The 21,042-nt window shown below is 40.8% G+C and overlaps 1 protein-coding gene and 1 long non-coding RNA gene across 2 annotated transcripts in view; one reads left to right on the forward strand and one right to left on the reverse strand.

Moving 5' to 3' along the window:
* Positions 1-21,042, reverse strand: part of NIPAL2 (NIPA like domain containing 2) — a 49,366-nt gene that overhangs the window by 12,322 nt on the left and 16,002 nt on the right. Inside the window, exons 2-6 of the mRNA XM_021386078.1 lie at positions 19,792-19,860; positions 17,858-18,029; positions 8,409-8,468; positions 6,297-6,418; positions 437-533 (exon numbers count right to left, since the gene is read on the reverse strand). Coding sequence (XP_021241753.1) covers positions 437-533; positions 6,297-6,418; positions 8,409-8,468; positions 17,858-18,029; positions 19,792-19,860 — 520 coding nt within the window. The remainder of the gene's footprint in view (positions 1-436; positions 534-6,296; positions 6,419-8,408; positions 8,469-17,857; positions 18,030-19,791; positions 19,861-21,042) is intronic.
* LOC110393332 lies at positions 13,820-18,824 on the forward strand. Its single transcript, XR_002434961.1, has 3 exons — positions 13,820-15,339; positions 16,194-16,350; positions 18,741-18,824. It is a non-coding gene; the product is annotated as an uncharacterized LOC110393332 (long non-coding RNA).

Below are 21,042 nucleotides of genomic sequence, written 5' to 3' on the forward strand. Positions count from 1 at the left end.
GATGGTGAAGTACAAATTCTCATACAGTTGCAGGGTGTCACTGCATACACTTACAGAGTGCTTACACAGTCTTAAACTGCTCTGGCTTAAAGAGCTGATTTCCACAGCTATCCTGCTCTGCTCCACAAAACAAAGTTTCAAACAGTTCACTTTCCCGATATCTAAAGTATTGGTTAAAAAAGCTTCAGAGTATCACTGCACACACCACGTTCGTATAAGGAGATCTCAAAAAAGAACTAGCCCCAGCAATAAGCACAGAAACTACATTCCGTAATTGGCTTTTCTCTTCAAAAAGACTACAGGAAAATGATGTGAAATGTTTCAGTGATTCTCCTTCCCTTTGAAGTGACCCTAATCTAAACTAGCTGGGGAGTCTGGGTGATGAGGAATTATCAAGTGACTGACAGGAACATCAAAGTGAGTAATACATTCTTACCCAGCAGTGCCACCATCATTAACAAAACCACGATGTGCTTCACAGCTTTTCTTTTGTTAAAATAAAGGAGAATGCAGAATATTATAATTTCTAAAATCTGGAAATAAAAGGGAAGAAAGTTAGAGCTGTAAAACTGTGTAATAAATGCTTCATTCAAAGTCTTTGGAATGTCATGTTTTTGCGCTTCTAGCTATATTTTCTCATTGGTAGCACTGGAAGACATTTAAGGTGACAGTAAAGATATCTGTGTTTACTGAAAATAATTTTTTTCAGAACTTCTTTGTTTATAATTCCTACAGAGTAAAGAACTTACCTGGGGAAACAGCAGTGTCTCCTTCTAGATATGGTATTCTTAGTGTCACTCCTTGTGACGTGCAGAATTATGCTTGCTGACCTCTTTGCCCTTCTCCCCAGCCCTACTCAGAAAAATCCCCCAAACCCAGTCTTTTTGCTCTGACTTTCTGCCATACATCATAGGGAGAAAACATCTATTTCCTGTGGTAGTTCTCAGATGGCAGGATACCTGTCAGGAGCTCACCTGGAAAAGCTCAGTGACACACCAGCAGACCACACTGCACGACAGCTGCAGCTGCTGAAGCACTTTTACTCACACTGCGCATGGTCCAGACTTGTTCCCTCAATAACATCTGACAGCCGGTTAAATTTATGGACTTGCTGTTAATTTGTCTCATTGCATCATCACCTCAGCAGAAGCTCCCTGCTGTTCCAGCTGCCCAAGCCACCACCAGGCTTTTCTCTGTGCTTAGTGGTGACTAATGGCTTCGGGAGTGACTGAGCTTCCACATCCGCATCATCCCAAAAGGATGAGGATTCCTCTCCTTCCACATGGAAGGTAGTTGCCCAAATGCCCCTCTTTACCTAAAGTCAACAGGAAGTGCAAGTGCAGAAAACTTCTTGAAAACAGGAATGATGGGACCTCAGTTCTGAGGGGAGCTGAGAGCCCCCTGGCCTTAGAGACTGGATGGAGAAAGAGAGGTTTGTGCACATGAGGAAGGGACTGAACGGGGGAAATAAGACAGAAAATGAGAATGTCATCAGTATTGAATCTGATTATTTTCATTGTTTTACCAGTGAAACAAGTCGAAGAAAAACCTCACCTCTACCCCTTTGGTTCCATCAGCACCATGTTATTTTATATTTTATACAGCCCCTCCACTCTTAACACAGCACTAGAATATGGGTGTTGCTCTGCTGATATTTAAAAAGATGGAACTGAATGGTTAGCAGCAGTAGTTATATAATATAACACTGCAAATTTCTCATCGTGGAGAATGAGTGCACGAGAAAGAAGTTGTCAGCTGCATTCAGCAACTAACATCCTCTACCACACTCACTCTCACCCAGATTATTATTGTGCAAAAATATGAACAGAATGTGGTTATGCTTTAATTCACTTTTGATTTACTTTCACCCTGATCTCTTGCTCTCAAAGACAACTGAGAGACCACTGCATCTCAAAATATCATAAGCACAAATTTGGATTTTATACCATTGTTCTTTAAAGAAATTCAAACATTTCTTAAAAGAGCAAAAAAAAAAAAAAGAACATTTTTTGGTAAATGTTTGTATGTAGGAAAGCATTTTGCTGTTGGTTAAATATATATATATATTTCTGGACTAAGCCTTGTTCAGTCATCTTTGCAGTCTCTTGCAGAATGCTGTTCTTCTCTCCCTCCAGAGCCACACCCTTAGTGTGCCCACAAGGATGAAAGCTGGGACTCCATATGGTAGAATGAGGCCTTTGCCTCAGCCTCACAGTAAGGAACCTCAGCAGCCTACCCAGCTTCATTCAGCAGTGTAACACTGGGTATGTCTCAGTTGGGAAACAAAGCAGAAGACATGTTAGCAACTGCAGGCTTGTGAGTTCATCTTGGTCTCCCTGTGGAAAACTGCAATGGTTCTGAGGGAACTCAAGAGGAAAAGTAAAGGTAGCAGCTTCACTGTTTGTGCCACTGGCAAACACATCTCAGGGCCTGAGGGAAATATCACATTATCCAGCTGCAGCTACAATAGCCTTCAAATTGCTTCAGTTGCTTTTTTTTTTTTTTTTTAATCAATGAATAATTGCTAATGGAATAGAAGAAAGCTGCACTAAATAAATATCTCCCATGTGGAAAAGTCCTCATGCTAGAAAGAAGTTCCAGAGATGTCCACGGAATCCTCCTCCATGACATGCTGGCTCAGGAGGTGAACGGCCCACCTGGCTCAGGGTGGGCACACAGAGTATTGTGAAAGGGTGGGGGCATGGTACCATCTGACATAGCACTGCAAGACCCGCTCTCCTGGCCCTGGTGTAAACCTGAGCACCCACCGCCTCTCCCAGCCCCTCAGACTGGTTGTGCAAAGTGTGCATAAATGCATGAGACAGCCTCCTGTAAGCAGCCAGCTGTACCTCAGGTATCAATCCACTCTATACTCCCTAGACAGCTTTAAGAGATCCAGACACCATGCAAGAAAAGAGAAATGTCTTTATCTGCAGCTGAACCTAGGAAGAAAGCTGATGCTTGCTTTGCAGGGCTGTTATTTAAGTCTATACAACTCTCCTTTTGCACATTTAGCATGAAATGCAAAAAGGTAGTTCTTACCTCCTGCTGCCCAGCAGCCAAACTGTTCTTCCCATCAAGAGGTCCCCTTTAATCAGAAGACAAGGGGAGGCCACTGCACTGAGTCGCACTGCAAGTGGAGTGCATGGCTCCTAACAAGACCTCATGCAGATGGGGACCCTCCTGGGGTGTTCTGGCTGCTGCCTTTGGTTGTGTCTTGAGAATTACCCCAAATGGTTCTCAATTTCAACAGATGATAGCTGCGGTTATGTTAAATACAGCAACCAGGAATGGGAAGTTTGTAGAATCCAACAACTTATCATATTCTGTTTATAGAACTGAAGGAACTTGACTCATTTACAATTGTAACTGATCTGTACTGAAGTCTTCTCAAGTCCACATGATCACCATTTTTATAATTGTGATGTTTTCCATGTTTCTAAGAATTACCAGAAGGCACTGGAACAACATACTGCATTATATGCCTCAGTTGTTTTTCTGGGACATACAGCAATGCAGGGACCAGTGAACCAGAAGGGTCTCCTAGACACTTCGAAAGAAAAACAGAAATGCTTTGAAACCAATTTTACAGATGTTAAAAATGAGCAACCCAGTGTTCACTACTCTTCTGTTTAGGGAGGTCTAAAAGCTTCATCCATAATAGATGTCTTCTGTAGTGACTCGAAGTGTGCATAAACGAAAAAGAAGAAAGGAAGCTAGGATAGTCATTCCTGCTCAGACATGAATGCAAAGTCTCAGAAGGTGGCTCAAATTTGTCTCATGGGAACTACAGGCTATTTCTGCTGAACTCCACTGATGCCAGTGGTGAGCCACATGGGAATGGTTTATCACCCACACAGAACATTTTGTACCACTGGGGCTTTGTATTCCTCAGCAAACCATACTTTAGGACTACTTTTAGCAACACCATTGGACTGCTTTATACTGCTGCACTGTCTCCTTTCTATATATATTTATACTGGAAACTCGGCAACTTCGGATGTAGCCGTGCCTTTTTATATATCAGCAGCTAACCTGTGTTAGAAATTTTACAAACAAATATGAAGAGCTAATTCCCTGTCCAAAAAGAATATTTACAGCAGGGTTTGCTTGAACTTCCAGCAGCATACCAGGTAGATCAGGCTGTTATCTCTCGGTCTCTTGAGGAGACTTTAATTCTTCCCTTTTCTTTTGACACAGGAAGCTCAAACCAAATGAATCCAGGAAGAAAAAGGAACAAATCAAGCTTGATTTGTTGTTGAGTCAAGAACACTTGCTATGTAGTTGCTCCATTCTCCCCTGCAATCCATGCTGTAGAACTGGATGCTGGCTGAGGCAGGGAAAAGAGAAGAGGAGAAAGAAAGTCCAGGGGTTACCTATCACTTCCTTATACTTTCTCCTAAGAACATAATAAAATCTTCCTAGGTATTCAGCTGTGTTCTTATTAACTGTTCCTGAAACAAAGTTTTGGGGAAAAGCACTTTTCCAGCAACCTGTTGCCTTTAAGAAAATGTGAACGTCATATGGCACAGAAATTTGTGGTGTCATGGTGGGTGGATGGAGGGTTGTCTCCTTCCTCCTTCTCTACACAAAAGGGTGAATCAGTAGTTTAAAGTCTGTACCTAGAACGACAGTCTGTTTTGGTATCTATAGGTTAAAGCTGAGTACTGTGTCCAGTTTTGGGCCCCTCACTGCAAGAAAGACATTGAGGCCCTGGAGCATGTTCAGAGGAGGGCGACGAAGCTGGTGAGGGGTCTGGAGCACAGGCCTTATGAGGAGCGGCTGAGGGAGCTGGGATTGTTCAGTCCTGGAAGAGGAGGCTCAGGGGAGACCTTATCGCTCTCTATAACTACCTGAAGGGAGGTTGTAGTGAGCTGGGGGTCGGCCTCTTCTCTCCTATAACTAGTGACAGGACGAGGGGGAATGGCCTCAAGTTGCGCCAGGGGAGATTTAGGCGGGACATCAGGAAATTTTACTTTTCTGAAAGAGTGATCAGGCACTGGAATGGGCTGCCCAGGGAGGTGGTTGAGTCACCGTCCCTGGAAATGTTCAAGGAATGTTTAGATGTTGTGTTGAGAGACATGGTTTAGTGGGGTTATTGGTGGTGAGTGGATGGTTGGACTAGATGATCTTGTAGGTCTTTTCCAACCTTGCTAATTCTATGATTCTATGATTCTAAGCACATGGTTGAAGAGTATATTCAGTAAGAAAAAGAGAGGGTGCTCCAGCAAGAAGCAACTGAGCTTCTTGTTCTGAACTACCTCCTGAAAGGGTTGCTTTCCCTCTGCTAATTACATGGACTTGCTGAAGCTCTTACCAAAACTGAGGATGGCCTTATTAAGTACCCCAAAACTCCTAGGCATCGCCTTCAGAAGCCAATCTACTACCTGATCTAAATTGTGTGCTATGTTATGTATGTCTTTGGAGCATGACCATTAATTTCTTTCCTTGGGCTGGATTATCATATTTCAAAAGTTTTAAAAGTACACAAATTATAGAGCAAGAGGATCAACTTTTGTTTTGTGTTATCATGTACTTTCTGATCAATAAGTACCCTCAGTGGGTAGTTAACATATATTTAAAATCTTCAGGCTGGCTGAAGTATAAAGATCCTTAGTCTGCCTACTCAGTGGCTTTCTAACTCAGCTTCCTCCTGGAAAGAAACCTGTGGGCTAATAATCTAACCCACATGAGAAAAAAGTAACCATTTCTGAAGCATCTTTTACATTCAGAGGGAGGAAAATTTTTTCAGAATTCCAGAGTGGAAGAGAGAGAGAATTTCCTCCCATTCACTCTTGTCTTGTTCCTGATGCTAATTAGATACATCAAAGAAAATGCATGGGATTTGAAGTTTGTATGTGGATAGTTTAACCAAAATGGTATTTTTGTATTTAATTCAAACTGCAGTTCAGATGAATCTGAATGGCAGTGAGACAGGCTTTCTATCCACATTTCAGCTCCATACAAAGCTCCTTTTGGGCAGGCTCAACAACATGTAGCTAAAACAGAGTGATACGAAAGAACAGAGGACTATTTTCCAAAGCACAATTTCGTTACTTTCCAGATAAGCACTGTAACTAATATATATATATATGCAGACAGTGTGGCACAAACAGATATTTTGGTTCAGCACATTTTCAGCTTGGGGACTGGGGCTCTCTCTCCTGTGAAAACCAGACAGGGAACAATGCCTGTACCTGCAGCAGCAGTTTTTCTGCCACTAATTCATAAAGCTGCCCAAAGCCCAAGAACCCCAGTTTTTCTGATTTAGGCAGCAGTGTGAACCAAATACTCACCACATATACCAAGAAAGGCCAGCTCACTAAGTCATTCTGTACTCGTCTTGCTGTGAGCTCTTGGGGTACATTTGGAGCAAATGTCACCAACAAGTATGTCCCTACTACTGCCAGAGTTCCTCCTTTAAAGAAAAGGAAACATTGATTTGTTAATAAACATAATTGTGGTGATTCTTGCTCTCCAGCTCACTTACAAACAGCTTCTAAAAGAAAACTGAAGTCTTCTTGATCAGATCTGGGCTTAGGTATTTGGACCGCCTGCGGTCCTTTCTAGTACAATTTTTATTAAAGACAGAAAGAATTCTGGAAATACAGAAAAAAAAAAAAGCTGTCAGTAAAGCCTCATGGATTAGGGTCACAATGCAGCAACACATTTTCAAATATGCTCAATTCTAATACCAAGTGCATTGCAAGGGAGAATTGATCCTTTGTACTCTTCATACGCACAAGGCAGGCCACAGAAACTTCTCCTAACCTTGGAGAACAAGTTACTTACTATGGCAGACAAACAGATCGTCAACAAACATAGACATACTAAACATACACCGCCCTCCTGAAGTCACCGTGGCCATAGAGATCTGCACCAGCGACAGACCTGCACTGCAAACATTAAGCGCAACAGACATGTTCTAGTCCAATGCTTATGCTAAGCTGTCAGGAAGCCAACGTTTCAGCCACTCCTTGCTGCATTTGCAGACCTACGAACTGTTTTATAAAAGGCTGATTTGCAAAAGGCTGTTCAGCCATTGGGTTGCTGGGGCCCCTTTTCAAGGTCAAACTTGCATTATTGTGCTTTTAATAAAAATCTGGAAGTTCTGCCTTGTGGACAGCCAGCTGACAAACACAGATGTTCATTGAGTTATCTAGATAGAAATGAGCTGATCCTGAGCTCATAAGCTGACTGGATTAGGGAAGATATTAGCTAATCAATTTCTTTCAAGTAATTTTTAAGATTCTTGGCAAACCTATAAATCGGTGTGGAATACAATGCTCAGGAATACAAAACAAAGCACATCCGGAGGGTTTTGCTGGCACTGCTATCACACACAGTTTCTTTGGAAAAGCAGAACTGTTCTATATTTATGTGCTTGCAAAAACATCACCATATTTCCCATCATACAGCTCATTCCTATGGAATGTAGCAACATTGTTAAATCCTTCTTGCAAAGTCTAACTCACAGAAATAAAATAAATCAGTGCTGAGCGCTAGTTAAAACAGCCCACAGTTATAAGGCCATAAGGGAAACACGATCAGTTGAGGGGAGAGGGGGAATTTTGAATGCAGCAGCTGAGCTGGCAAATTTGGATCTCAAACCTAAATAAATATTAAATAGTATTCCTGGAACAACTCTGAATGGATCTTTCCAAAACATTCATGAGAACAGCTGGGATGTCCTTGTTATAGCATGGACAATCAAGTCTAGATGCTGGAAGCTCTGCAGTAACACCAGGCGCCCCATGGCAGGTACCCATCGTGTGTGCTCTCTGTGTTGAGAATGTTTGGTGTAAAATCCAAACTCTGAAATCTGCTTGTCTCTCACTATTACAAGCAGGGTAGTTTTGATATGTAAAAAATCTTGGACACACACACACAAATATGACATACTTTTGTAATGAAAACCATGTTTCCCAACAGAACTCTTGACAATGATTGTTTGCTCTTTGAAGTGATAAAACTAATACCAAAAGGCAATTTGCCACCTTTAATTGAACTTGAATTCTGTGCAATATCTATGCAGTAAGAAAAAAAGCCTTATATTTGAATGAATAACTCAACAGTATCATTAGTTTTATTGGAATTGCATTATACTCATACAGACAACACTAAATGCAACCTCAGAAGTAAAAACAGACAATGAAAATAAATCTGAGCAAAAGGACACATAAGGAATGAGTTATGGCTATAAGTGCAGAGGATTTGGGAGCGCAGCCGGTTTCACATGCACTGAAGATTCTCCCTCTTTTTGTCACTTCTTCCCAATTTTGTAAGTATCTGCCTTGAAACATTCACTTGGGAAGTGGGAGTGTGAAGTGGAGGGTTGCATGAGAGCTTCAGCTTGCTAAGCATATGGCCACGCACATGTCCATATTAGCAAACACACACTTACTTACCCAAAATATCTGCAGCCCTCATGGCCTTCTTTAGGAATAAGACAGAAATAAATGCACTACCTAGAACAGAAATATAAAGACTTTTTTTTTTTTTATATTGGATAGAATATCAAGTGCTATAGCAAAAAGCTGCTCAAAGCCAAGTATAAATATATCTCAAGGCTGTTGTTGCACTATACCATGATACAACCAGACAGGAGTCCATTCCAGCAACCAACCAATACTTAGTTTTGTATAATTTTAGACATAACCAGCATGCTCTTACATAGTTGAAGGGTTGCAATACCCTTCCTATCTCCCACACAGACGCTGCATAAACTGCCCTGATTCAGTCATATGTGGAAGCATCAGGAAACTTGGGCACTGATCAGCCCTGGTGTTCCACTCCCAATGTTTCCCTCAACTAACTGCATGGACTCAATCGAGGCAGAGAAGGATAAATTTCTGCCTCTCTAGACTTCAGTGTATAAGCCTATAAGTAAAGCAGCAGAAACACAACTGAGAGGAAGAAAACCACTGCAAAAATGTAATGCTATGAACAATCAAAAGGAGGAACTAGTACATATACCATAAAGAAGGGCTGCCCACGGTCTTCTAGAATGACTTGTAATGAGAAAGGGGAAAAATGGAAGTGAGCACTGGAAATGTTCTGTAAAATGGAAATGGCCTCATCTTTCCTGGGCAGATCCATCCCTTGTCCAGGTCTCCCACCTCATCTGTGGCAGCTCCCAGCCCAATCCAGCAGCAGGGAGTAGGTGGGCAGCAGCAGCCAACATAAGAGGATTTCTGGTGAACATCTCACTGTGGGCATGTGCTAGAGAAGGAAGAAGGGGTTTGGAACTAAGATTTACCAGTAAGATAGTCAGACACCTGGAAGAGATGGCTCTCTTCCAGTATGCAACATTAGAGCACCTACACCTAAGGGGAGGCAAAAGAGGCCGAATAGCTAGAAGAGATGTAGAAAGGCCTTTGGGGGAGGTGCACTGGTAATGTTAGATTCATCTAGAAACCTCAAAGAATGACGTTTTACTGTCCCGGGAGGGACTGTGAAAGGATATGCTGAACCTAAATCATGGGAAGCTGTTACACGTTCTCTGTTCCTGCCTACAGGATGAAGTTATTGGTTTATTCTTGAAATAATAGACCTTTTTGTGATGATCTTTGCATCATTATCTCTATCGTTCCAATGGAAAAAATTAATCTCTTGTTAACTACTAGATATATTCTAGATACATCAAAAGAGGTTCATAACAAGAGATAATTAGAATGATAATTCAGCATCATGTCAGTAGAAAATGAGACAAAACTTAAACTGCATGAACAGTGATGGAGATCTACGCAAATGAATCAGAACAGTAAAAGAATCTCTAACTGAAAATGCCTTGCTGAAAGCAAACTATCTGACATAGTTTTCTTTTTTCAGTGTTTCACTGAGAACTTTGCTGGAGAAAAGACACTGGTATCCAGGCAACACTGGCAATACCGGAGCTAACTAGTTTCTGAAAAGAGAGGATAAAAGCCAGGAGAGAAGCAGCAGCAACCTGAGTTAGTGCAGGAATTAATTACTGCTGTCAGAGCTCTCCCAAACCAGATCTCAGACCACCCCATATGTAGCCACCGCAACAGCACAGATCTGTTGTTTAATGAACTGATGCCACAGTGATTTATTTTTTTGACTACTTTGTCTGGGCTCCCCATGGAGATCTAGTAAACACAACGTAGAGTTCAATTCCAGTATTGGCATCCAATTTGGGGTGATATGATTTATGCCTGCATTTCCACTGCCTGGTTCTCTGGAAATGTAAATGGCAACCTGGGTACACCACAACCTCCAAGGCAGGCAGTAGGCACAGGAATGCATCCAGATAAGGAAACAAGTCACTCAGCCTGTCATCCACTTGAATAATGCAAATGTGGCAAGCTCTTTCTCCAGAGATAGCTGGTAATGCACAAGAGATCACAAGCTTAACAGAATATATGTATAATTAATGCTCTTTATGATGTGTAATATGTAGAGGGATCTAAAAAAAGAAGAGGTTTAGAGAATGTACATTAGGCCATCTGGGATGCAAGGAATTGGTAAAATCTGTAGTAGGAGGGGAGGTGCCACTGGAAGAGGAGTAGTGTGAAACCCAGGGGAGACTTTGAACAGAAAAGGCACCTGTCCCTGTGGATAAGCCACCAAGGCTTCATATGTATTCAAGTGAAGCAGAAAAGCAAAAGCCTCACAGCCTCAGGTGCATTCCGCTGCTTAAGATGTTCACTTCTCAAGCCAGTGTTAGCTGACAAACATTGTGCCTGCCATCTCCTCTGTGCTCGGTGACCTCCAAGCTGCTGTGCTACGAGCAGGAGGCTGGGACCTCCCAAGGTCCCCTGCAGCCTGAGTTATCCTAGGGCTGTGGGAACCCCTGGCAGAAGAGTAAGTGAGCTGCCAAAGGCCAGAGCTAAACCCACCAGATGTATGTTAAAGCCCTTCCCACCACCCAGACCTAGTTTTCCCTTTCCCACGGAGGGTCCTCTTGTTCCCCCCCCTGCCACAGGAGCTGTGGGCATCCTGATGCCATACTGATGTGGGAAGGAAATCACTGAACATTATGTTCAACCCTATGAATGAACAGACCAGGGAAGTTGGGCAATTATTTTGCTGAAAAGTATTAATGTGTCTTTCCAATTCTTCATTTCTTTGTTTGGTTTTCTTTAAAATAATAATAATAAAAAAGCTACAGACAGTCACAGAGATTGAAATCCACGTCACTGAGGACTATTCTCTGGTTGTTTTTCTTAATTGGTCAGCAATGGAATTCAACAACAAAGAAAAGTAAACAAAAAAAATTGTCAGAGCATAAGCTGGCAACAGTGTGGCAACAAAGCAAGCAATTTATCATAGTTCTACACACCAATTGTTTTGGAACTACTGGTTCAATCACACGCACAGCTCTAAGCCTGAATTGTCAGCCTGTAGTCACTGAAGCAAAGTCTGCATCTCCACTTGTCTGAGACGATGTGTATACTTTCAGCTGAATCAGAACATTTTGAGCTTATTAACTAGTTATTGAGGTAAAATTTTGAAAACTAGTCACAGATTAAGGCCAAAAAATCATCACTGGAGGTTTTCAAGAAATATGTAGATGGGCACTGAGGGACATCGGTTAGCGGGCATGGTGGTGACGGGCTGATGGTTGGACCAGGTAATCTTAGCGGTCTTTTCCAACCTCAGTGATTCTACGATCTGCTAAGGACTGAACATTATAGAATCAAGGCGGGGCAAAGGAGAACCATACAAATCAAATCAAATCAAATCAATAAAATATTCTGTATCCTTATGATAGAGCCTTTTTGAAGGCTCCTGAAGCTCTTCAAACTGGAAATCTGGAATTATTATTTCAAATGAAAAATATTATGGCTTGTTATTCCATCAAAATTGTGATAAATAAAAACTATCAAGTGGAAAAGGGGAAAAAAGAGTTTGTTCAGGAACTTAACTGTTATATTGAAACAACCTTGCCTTTTTACACATCAGCATAAAACAGTCTGTTTTGTACTCATTATCTATTACTACAGCATGTGAATTTCTATTTAAATTGAAAAATATGATAGGAAATGTTCATTTTCTGCATGGTATACAATTAAGTGCCTTAAGGGAGAGGTGTAATGGTGCTACACATAAATTAGTCAAATGCTGATTCTCCTAGGAGAGTGATAGCATGCGATTAGCTCCATATGTAGGTTTTCTGCAGCAGAAACAGAAATAAAGAATAGCATGATGTGTGGGTTCTACCACCAGCAGACACTGAAGGGTGAGAATCCAGCTCAGAAAACAACTCCTCTGCCTCCTAGACAAGAAATGTGCAATTCAGCCTGTTTCTTGTTTGTTTGCTTGCTTATTTTTAAGAAAGGAATAATATACTGCAATAGAAGTTAAAGACAGAAAATACATACTGAACATTAGAGTGTATTTTTTGTATTTAATCCAATCCAACCTTAAAAGACTCAAATGAAAAAAGTGTCCATTATTCATTTTTTCCACCTGAAACAATTTCATAAGTATTTTTCATTATTAAGCTGTTTTCCTCGTACTGAAACTGTTTACGAATCTCACCATTTTACCTTTATTTTCAATTTCAAACCCTACCTCAAGCAACGATTTTCATAACTGTCCATAACTATAAACCATAGATTATCCCAGACTGAAAGGGACCCTCAGGGATCACTGACACCAACTCCTGGCTCCACACAAGACCACCCAAAATGCTAGTGTATCCTTCATTTTCCTCATTTTAAGTCTTAGACTAGCTTTATTTTAAATAATTGGTACAATCCTCAGAAATGCACAGATAAGTTTTGCTGTTTCTGTCTTTTCGATAGAGAGAAAAAGAAATTGAACATTAGCCTCAAATATCCATTCTCTTAAGCTTAACTGATTGGTAGCAAAGCTGAGATCACACCAGTTAGGCAAAGGTTCCTAAAAGCACCCATTTTGCAGAATGCTTCTCTACCCATTTCACTGGCAATCTGGATAAATGCCAAAGGAGGAGTACTAGCCATGATGTGAAGACTTGTTTAATGTTTGCACCTCTCCCAGTTTGTGCTACATTTCACTTTGTGTCCAAGCATTTACACCACTTTATGGGCCTGCCTGCAACTTATGAAGCAATTTAAGCTCATCTACACGATTTCACACTAAAACTGCTGAGGAGTGCTCAGACTGTGCTCTGCTCAGGAAGGTCACATCTGAAAATGTGACCTTAAAATGTGCTTTGTACAGAGAGATCCTCAGACCTCTGTCTATCTTCTGAGCTGAAGAGATTCAGGACCTTCCTGATACAGAAAAAGAGAGATCTTAAATCACAGAATCATATCGGTTGAAAAAGACCACTAATTCCAATCGAATGTAGGCTGCCACATAGACAGGGAGATCTGGAGAGAAGATGAGGCACAAAATACATTTGATCACTGCAACCCAAATGAGCAGGAGGCTAAGGGGACAGATAATGGGGAGCAGCTCTTCCTGGGCAAATACACAGGGGTTCTGAAGGCCAAGCACTAAGAGTGGGACAAGAAAAAAGACTGAACAGTTGAGGTTGCTGGTCATCATCTCCATGGTAGAGTCTGCAAGTAAACAATTCACAACAGAATCTCTCAGAGACCATCAGCTTGAAGTCTGCTATCTTATTCTGTCTACATCTCTATCTTGTTCACAGGAAAGGCAGCAGCCCAAGAAAATTCAGCCTACGGTCCTACTGTGGGTCATTTTGGGAGACAAGGGAGAGGCTTCAGGTATGGGGTGGAGGGGTACCGTTAGACCTGGTGGGACCTGGGCCTCCTTCGTGGCCCATTAACATGGATTTGGAGAAAATGAAGGAATGTCTGCATGCATAGATAGAGTTAAACAGAGAGCCAGCTCTGCCCAGGACACCTAGGAACAAATTCATCACAGCTAATCATTAAGGCTACTCTTAGTTTAAATGATAGCTATTCATGGTGCACTAAATACAAAGGAAGATATCAGAGATTTTAGTCAGATGGTGCCTGACCTCTTGACAGCTATTCTACAAACTGAACACATAACATTTCCAGTGTGATGAAACATCACTACTGGAAAAATGGTGGATAAGACATTATATGCTTTTCCTCCCACTGTCAATATCCTAATAAACAAGCAAGCAAGATGTCAGAGGAGTTGCTCAAAAGAAAGGCCACTATGGTGAGTTTAATTCTGGAAACTGGGTAATAGAATATATACACTCCAGAGGGAAGGAAGAACCTTGGAAATAATTTTGTTGCATCTTCAGAAAAGCGCTTTAAAGAACAGTCTGGTGAATGCTTCCCAGTTCCCATTAATAACAGTTCTCAGAATCTCACGGTCTTGGACCACAAAGGTGTTACATTACAGGGAGTGGGAGAAATACTTTTCTGCACAAATATCTGGGAGCTTTTTTTTTCTAAAACACCATCAGGGATATCATTTTCCAAAGCCTAAAGCAATATCTTGCCCCATGGCTATTTAGAAGGAGCATACAAAAATGAAAAGGGATCTCAACACTGTCAGTCTAAGTGAGTTAAGTGTAAAAAAACTCTCTAGAGAATGATGAAAACTGCATAAGAAGCCATCTCTGATTCCACAGGCCTCTCCTCACACAACCCCCCTAAGTTATTTCTGCAAGCAAAAGCAAGGGAATGAGCAAAAAAACCACAAGGGTCTAAAATTACCCAAGCTGCATGTAAAATATGATTTTTAATTTTTAAGTATAAAAAGCTTTTTAATGATCACATCAAACATGTATTACTCCTCCTTTTTCTTTTTTTTAATTAAAAATTTACCATTTTTTCCTCTGGAAGAAAACAACTGCTGTCTTCTCAAACTATTTAAAACCCTGAACAGATGCAGAGCTTGCATCATTGCAACCACACATAGAAATGCTTCCACTGTGCAAGAAAAAAAATGAATAGTCTTTGTAGATTAATTCTAAGAAAAGAGAAAAATCTACTGGTGTTGTGCCAACTCATGGTCTGTGGTGATGAATTCTTTCTAAAATATCCATCAGAAGCACCCATCTCAACAGGACGAAGCAGAAACTTTTTGCTGCTTAATTGATACTGAATTAAATGCAAAATTCAGTTGGATTTGGTTAAAAGTGATTGCAGGACATAATAGTTGTTGGCTCCATCTATTTTAAGACCCAGGATGCTTTCTATTTCAGAAGTTCTGAGATACATTACGGGAATAGCCCAAATCTGGACTGGGCAGACTTCAGTGTGCCTTATCATCTCCCCACATCTTGGTTTCCAAGCAACGAGAAGGTTCCACATGGACCCCAAGTCACAAAGATCTTCAGGGACAGCTGGGCACACCATGAAGCACAGCTCTTCTCTGCACGGCCACATGTACTGAGCACCCAGTGTCAGCGACAGAGACCTCTTACTTTCTGAGGTGCGTTGACAACACGTTCAGAAAACAGTGATGATCCAAAGGGCAGAGTTAAGGTTCGAACACACATTTGGAGTTTGTTGACAAGTGTTTAATTTCCTCACTTAAAAAAATAACTTACGAAAAGTTGCACATTCAACAATGTGCCTCAACTAGACTACGCAAAGTCCACATTCTCCACCTAAAAGAGGTCACAACTTAATGAAAAATTATTTCTTGATCTTTGAAACTGGAAGACCTATCTTCTGCACAGCCACTGGCAGCTGATGTACTGCATCTTGGTCAGTTTGTCATTGCCCTGAACTCTGAACTATTCTAAAACTAAAAAGAGGCTTGATCTCTCTCTGGTACTAATTTCAGAAGACAGGGAGGTATCTAGTGGTAGGAAGTGTTACTGGGAAGTTATTGTTGTGATTGGCCGTCCAAATCATTTTTACTTTCCCTTCCTTAAGGGAATGTTAGCTAGACTAAATATCATTTCAGATATCTCTATTGTTTGGGCTAAGAAAGGGATACTGCCAGCTGATATATGGGAATGGAATATAAGGTATTAAAGTGCTTTCTGGGGTCTTCCAGGATAAACATTTTGGGGTCAGTTAAAAATTAAAAAAAAAAAAAAAAAGTGGAATGAGAGTTTTGACAAAATAGTAAGGAAAATGGTTTCTTGGTATTTGTTACAAATAAGGGGAAATGGAAAATGAAGGAAACAGATGCAGTGTTTCTTCATATATTGCAAAGGTACGGAAGAAGAAATCTGCTCAGATAAAAATCACCCTTAATATGACTTTTTATTTGCAGCAGCTTAATAACCAATGTAATTTTTTCCCTTCCCAATGCTTTTCATTTCTTCTTTCTAGATGTATATGTTTGCATTTTCTTCAGTATGGGCAAAAAATTAGATCAGGTTCCTGTATGTTCAGAAACATCTGGAAATGCCTGCAATTGTTAAAGATAAAACTACAGCCACCAAAATCACACTGGGATTTGTCCTGTTAATTTACATTTTCATCTCAGGTAATATCTCATTCCTTTCCTTGAGAAGTCTTTCCTACAACAGTGAACTACAGTGGTTTTATATCTCTTTCTCCAAAATTCTGCAATAATTTAACATTAAAGGTTACAGTAAATTGCCTGCAGTTTCCTTCCCCCACGACTTCTTTGCTAAATTGCACCCACATATGTTTGGCTGCCTCCTTCCACTACAGACAGACAGTCCACAGGGAAGATAATTCATTTTTCTACCTTCCCATGCAGAATCATTCACTGCAGCATTGCTTCCAAGGAAGAAACTGGTAGCTAGACAAAGACCATGAAATGTTATCACTTGTCAATAGCAAGCGAATGAGCTTCAGTGTATACAGAACTGTTGTGGTATCTCAGCCCTGGGTGTTTCAGCGTTGGATGTGAACAACATGATTAAGGGATATGCTGCACTCTGTATCTCTTTTCCCACACTCTGTATGATACTGCCCTGTGCACTCTGCTTTGCATTAGCACAACATAATCACATCTTTTAAAATGTATGTTTCTTTATCAAAGAAGTAAGAGATCTCATACCTGGGATAGCCCTCTAAATACCTCAACTACCAAAAAAAAAAAAAAAAAACATTAAAAGAAATCCAGAACAAAAACCAACCATGAAGAGTAAAGATTGCATCATATGCATCCTAATGATACATATAATTCTGCTAAAGTCCAGTTAATCTGCACATCTGATTTTTGGGTGGTCTTGAGCGAAGCCAGGAGTTGAACTTGATGATCCTCATGGATCCCTTCCAACTTGGGATATTCTATGATTCTATGAAATTTCCATAACTAAGATAAGAATTTCAGGAAATTTCTAGTCCCTGTTGCCGTAAGTATTCTTTGCTCAGAGAAGGGTTCATAAAACACAGCGAGAAAAAGAAAGTAATGACCTAATGAAAGAAAAATTGCTATAGATTTACAGAGCATACTGTTCTGCAGAAGTGACTTTTGTACGTGGGTCGGGACACACTGCCACCATTCAGACCCCAAGGTATACCCGAGCGTGAGGGCACCAGCCAGTGCCAGGTGAGCACAGCCAGGTGAATTTGCCCAACCCAGCATGAAGCATGGGGATGGGCAAGGGGCAGGCGGCAAGAACTACTTGGTGTGATGGTAACATAGAAAACACACTGTGGGTACTCAGGATCTGACCATAACTGCAGGCAGCAGGATATCAGCCCCCAGCCTCAAGGACTTGTGTAGCCAGCACTACTGGTACAGCACCAGGTGACCAAGTGGCAAGAATTAGCATAGCACACAATTACAAGAGTCGACAGAGAAAAAAACAGAAAAATATTAGAAGAGTCTCTGAGTTAAGTAGAGGGTTTGTGTTAAATTGTCAGCTTCCGTAATTATATGAATCATTTCTTTTCAAACCACAGCATTAGCGTTTTTTCCTCATGTTCCTGCTGCAGTTCCCCTGGTATTATCTTCCAGTCACAAATAAGCATTCAGTTAAAGCAGGTACCCAAGCAAAACATGGCAAACATCTCACCTATGATAGATACACATCCTAGTGGAGCAACAACGGCAATGGGGGCAAATCCATAGGCTGTGAAATTGCCCAGCTCTCCAAGGCCCAGCAGGACAGCTCCACACCACCACAGCTTGGTCGTGTAGAAGGGCTTTGGCTCTGCTTGACGAGCCAGTTGGAGATGAGTGCATTTCTGGAAAATTAATTATTAGGAACAGGCATGAAAAGAAAGACTTCCATTGTGTTCTTATGTATAGCAAAAGTGGAGTAATTAAGGGGTTGTCATCTTCAAATTCCAGGTGCGTCAACATTTTCTCTTTAAACACGCCTTTCAGCTTGCTATTGCAGACAGATGGCTTTGTGTTAACTCAGATGTGTGCTTCCTAAGCCATGGTGGAAATGACTGAAAAATTAGACCTCTGAATAAACCTGAAAAGCATGAAGTGAATGCTAGCTAGTGCTTCCCAGCCATCCCTTCAAGCCTCTGTTCTAGTCTCAAAGCACAGATGAGCAGGTTGTGCTGTGAATTTGGTAACACCCAAAGGGAAGAGATGGGCCAGAATCACAACTCTGGCAACGGACTGGGAGAAGGGGACTGGACAGCTTGGTGTTCCTGCTCCTGATATGTATTGTAGCTAGGAATACAATTCCAAGATGGAAAAGGCAGCACTTAACCACATTTGCTGTAGGGAGGACTGTTAATCATTAGGGAGAATTTAGGATTTGGCTACAGTCTCCTACATGACCTTAGAAGAAGATCTAAGGTAAAGCATTATTTTCAAAAGGAAAACCATTTAACAGTGTCAACAGGAGAAATACATACTCAAGTAATATTTCATCAGTACTTGTCAAATGGAGAAAGTATCACTTACACAGTGTAATTGTTTTCCCTCTGACTGTACAGAAAGTACCTGCATATAACAGGATAATTTGACTTTGACCACGCTGGACTTCTGAAACAGAGCCCAGGCATTCACCATGAGGAAGGTGACACTTTGGGGAAGAACACAATGTTCACCACACTGGTTCTGCAGAATATCATTTCCTTTCTCAGATTCCCCACCAGCCTCTCTGCATGGGGAAATTAGTTAAAAAAAAAAAAAAAAAAAAAAAAAAAAAAAAAAAAGATGGAAACAAACAAACTGATACAGCTATCATAGTATAAATGATTGTAAAGTATGCTTTTTACTCCACTGTCTGATACTTTATTTTGGAAGTACCACTGCAGAGTCACAAGAAAGATGTAAATCATTTTCCTCGTGCTTCCATTTCACTCTGCATGTTATGCTACAGAATATGGGCCAAACAGTAATGTCTCTGATATTCCATAGCCTCAGTTGTCCCCCTTGGTGAGAAAAAGCAGAACATTATGGCAGCTTCATGCTCTAGAATATGCTCAGGGGATGAAATCCCAGGAAGAAGCTTTAGGCCTTGAAGGAGAAAAGGAACATAAGGAAAGGCAAAATTCCCCAAGCCACAGATCACCAATTCACAGTAATGTACACTATTTTGTATGTTGCATTTCTATAAACAACAACAAAAAAAAGCAAACATGTTTATGCCTGCAGGCATTTAATTACATTAATCACTTCATTAAGCAGCCTTAAGAATGTGTAGTCACTTCCAGTTTAGATTTGGACACAATGAGACAGGTTTCTATGACGTGCAGTGGGACCAGGTGGAGGTCACATCTGATATATTCTTACGGCACAGTATAAGGAGGTGCAGGAGGACTTACGAATTTTGATTCTGTTCTATGGGAATCACAGCAAATAATCGGCTGAGGAATACCACCTAGCCAAAAACTATTGTGGGACACTAGTTAAAGAAAGAGAGGGAATGTTTATTAAATGCAACAAAATTTGCATTTTGAATTTCATCATAAAAAAACAAATTATAGAATAAGTTGCTTTCTAAATACAAACAACTCAGAATAAAGCAAAATAATTTCATACCTGTATACTCAAAGAGATGCTAATCAGAAAATTTGAAGCAGCAGCAAGTAAAACTCCCAAGAGCTCGGTCTGCAAGATCACCAAACAGAGAAATTCAAAAAGTACTTATTAGGTGAAGAAGAACAATATAACTGTGGTTTTCTGATAGTACATCATAACAGGATCGAAAACAAATAATTGCACTTTTCAGTCACTGCATTCATGCTGCACTAAGAAACAGATAAAAAAATCTCTCTGCACAGTGGACTATAATAACAAAGTTTGTGCATGTTGCCTAGGGCTTAAGTAGTAAACAACTGGGAAACGGAAGGGCATCCCAGTGCAGGAGGTGGTTGTACCTTCAGAAGAACACATCCTTCAGTCTGGCAAAAGAAAAAATTAGACATGTCTCAGATGAACGCTACATACACATAGTCTTTTTTTTTAAGTACTTGTTCTATTACGTAACCCAGAAGTAAAATCAACAGCAATCACCTTGTTCATATTAGAACATAGTGATTTTATGTTTCAACATATCCACTTTATGACAGGGCAGCCAGGATTATAGGTCTGCTGACAGCTTCTTTAATGTACCGTGTTATTTAACCAAATACGTTTCTAATCAGCCTGTCTAATTTTCATTAAGATTTGCAAACTTTCTGTGAGGCTGAGAAATTAAAAACATTCAAAGATGCCATTTCAGCAAGTTCAGTTAACAGATACACAGCAGAGCTCCCCATCTACGTTTGAAATGTTGTAACCTTTGCACACTGCCCTAAGCATATTCACCCATCCAAGGCCACTGGTATGGTGACATGAGAAGCCACATTAGCTTGCAGAGAAGACAAACGTAGTATCAGTGGACTTTTACAAAGACAAGGAATGAGCATCTCCAAAAGCACAAAGAAAGAACAGCCGTACCACAAAAAGTCTAAAAATAGATGACAATCTTAAGAGGCACATCTGAATCCAACTGTCTCCAGCCCCATGCACTTCTGCAGCGGCTTAGGCTCAGAAGAAGCAGAAAACAGAATCATACATGGTGAAATGCTCCGCAGATTGCTAAACATCACTAAGACAAGTACTACAGGAACACGAGAAGCCTTGCATTCTCCTTCCACACCTGGAAACTGCTATCAAATGGCCCTCACACAGGGTCTCATAGAAACACGGGGGCTGGGTTTTCCTCCCCAAAGCTTTGGTGCTGGTGGTACTACATCTTGTGCAAAGTTTGACTGTTCAAAGGTGAACTATTGCATTCCTCTCTTCATC

The sequence above is a fragment of the Numida meleagris genome, chromosome 2, assembly GCF_002078875.1.
Source record: "Numida meleagris isolate 19003 breed g44 Domestic line chromosome 2, NumMel1.0, whole genome shotgun sequence".
NCBI lineage: Eukaryota > Metazoa > Chordata > Aves > Galliformes > Numididae > Numida > Numida meleagris.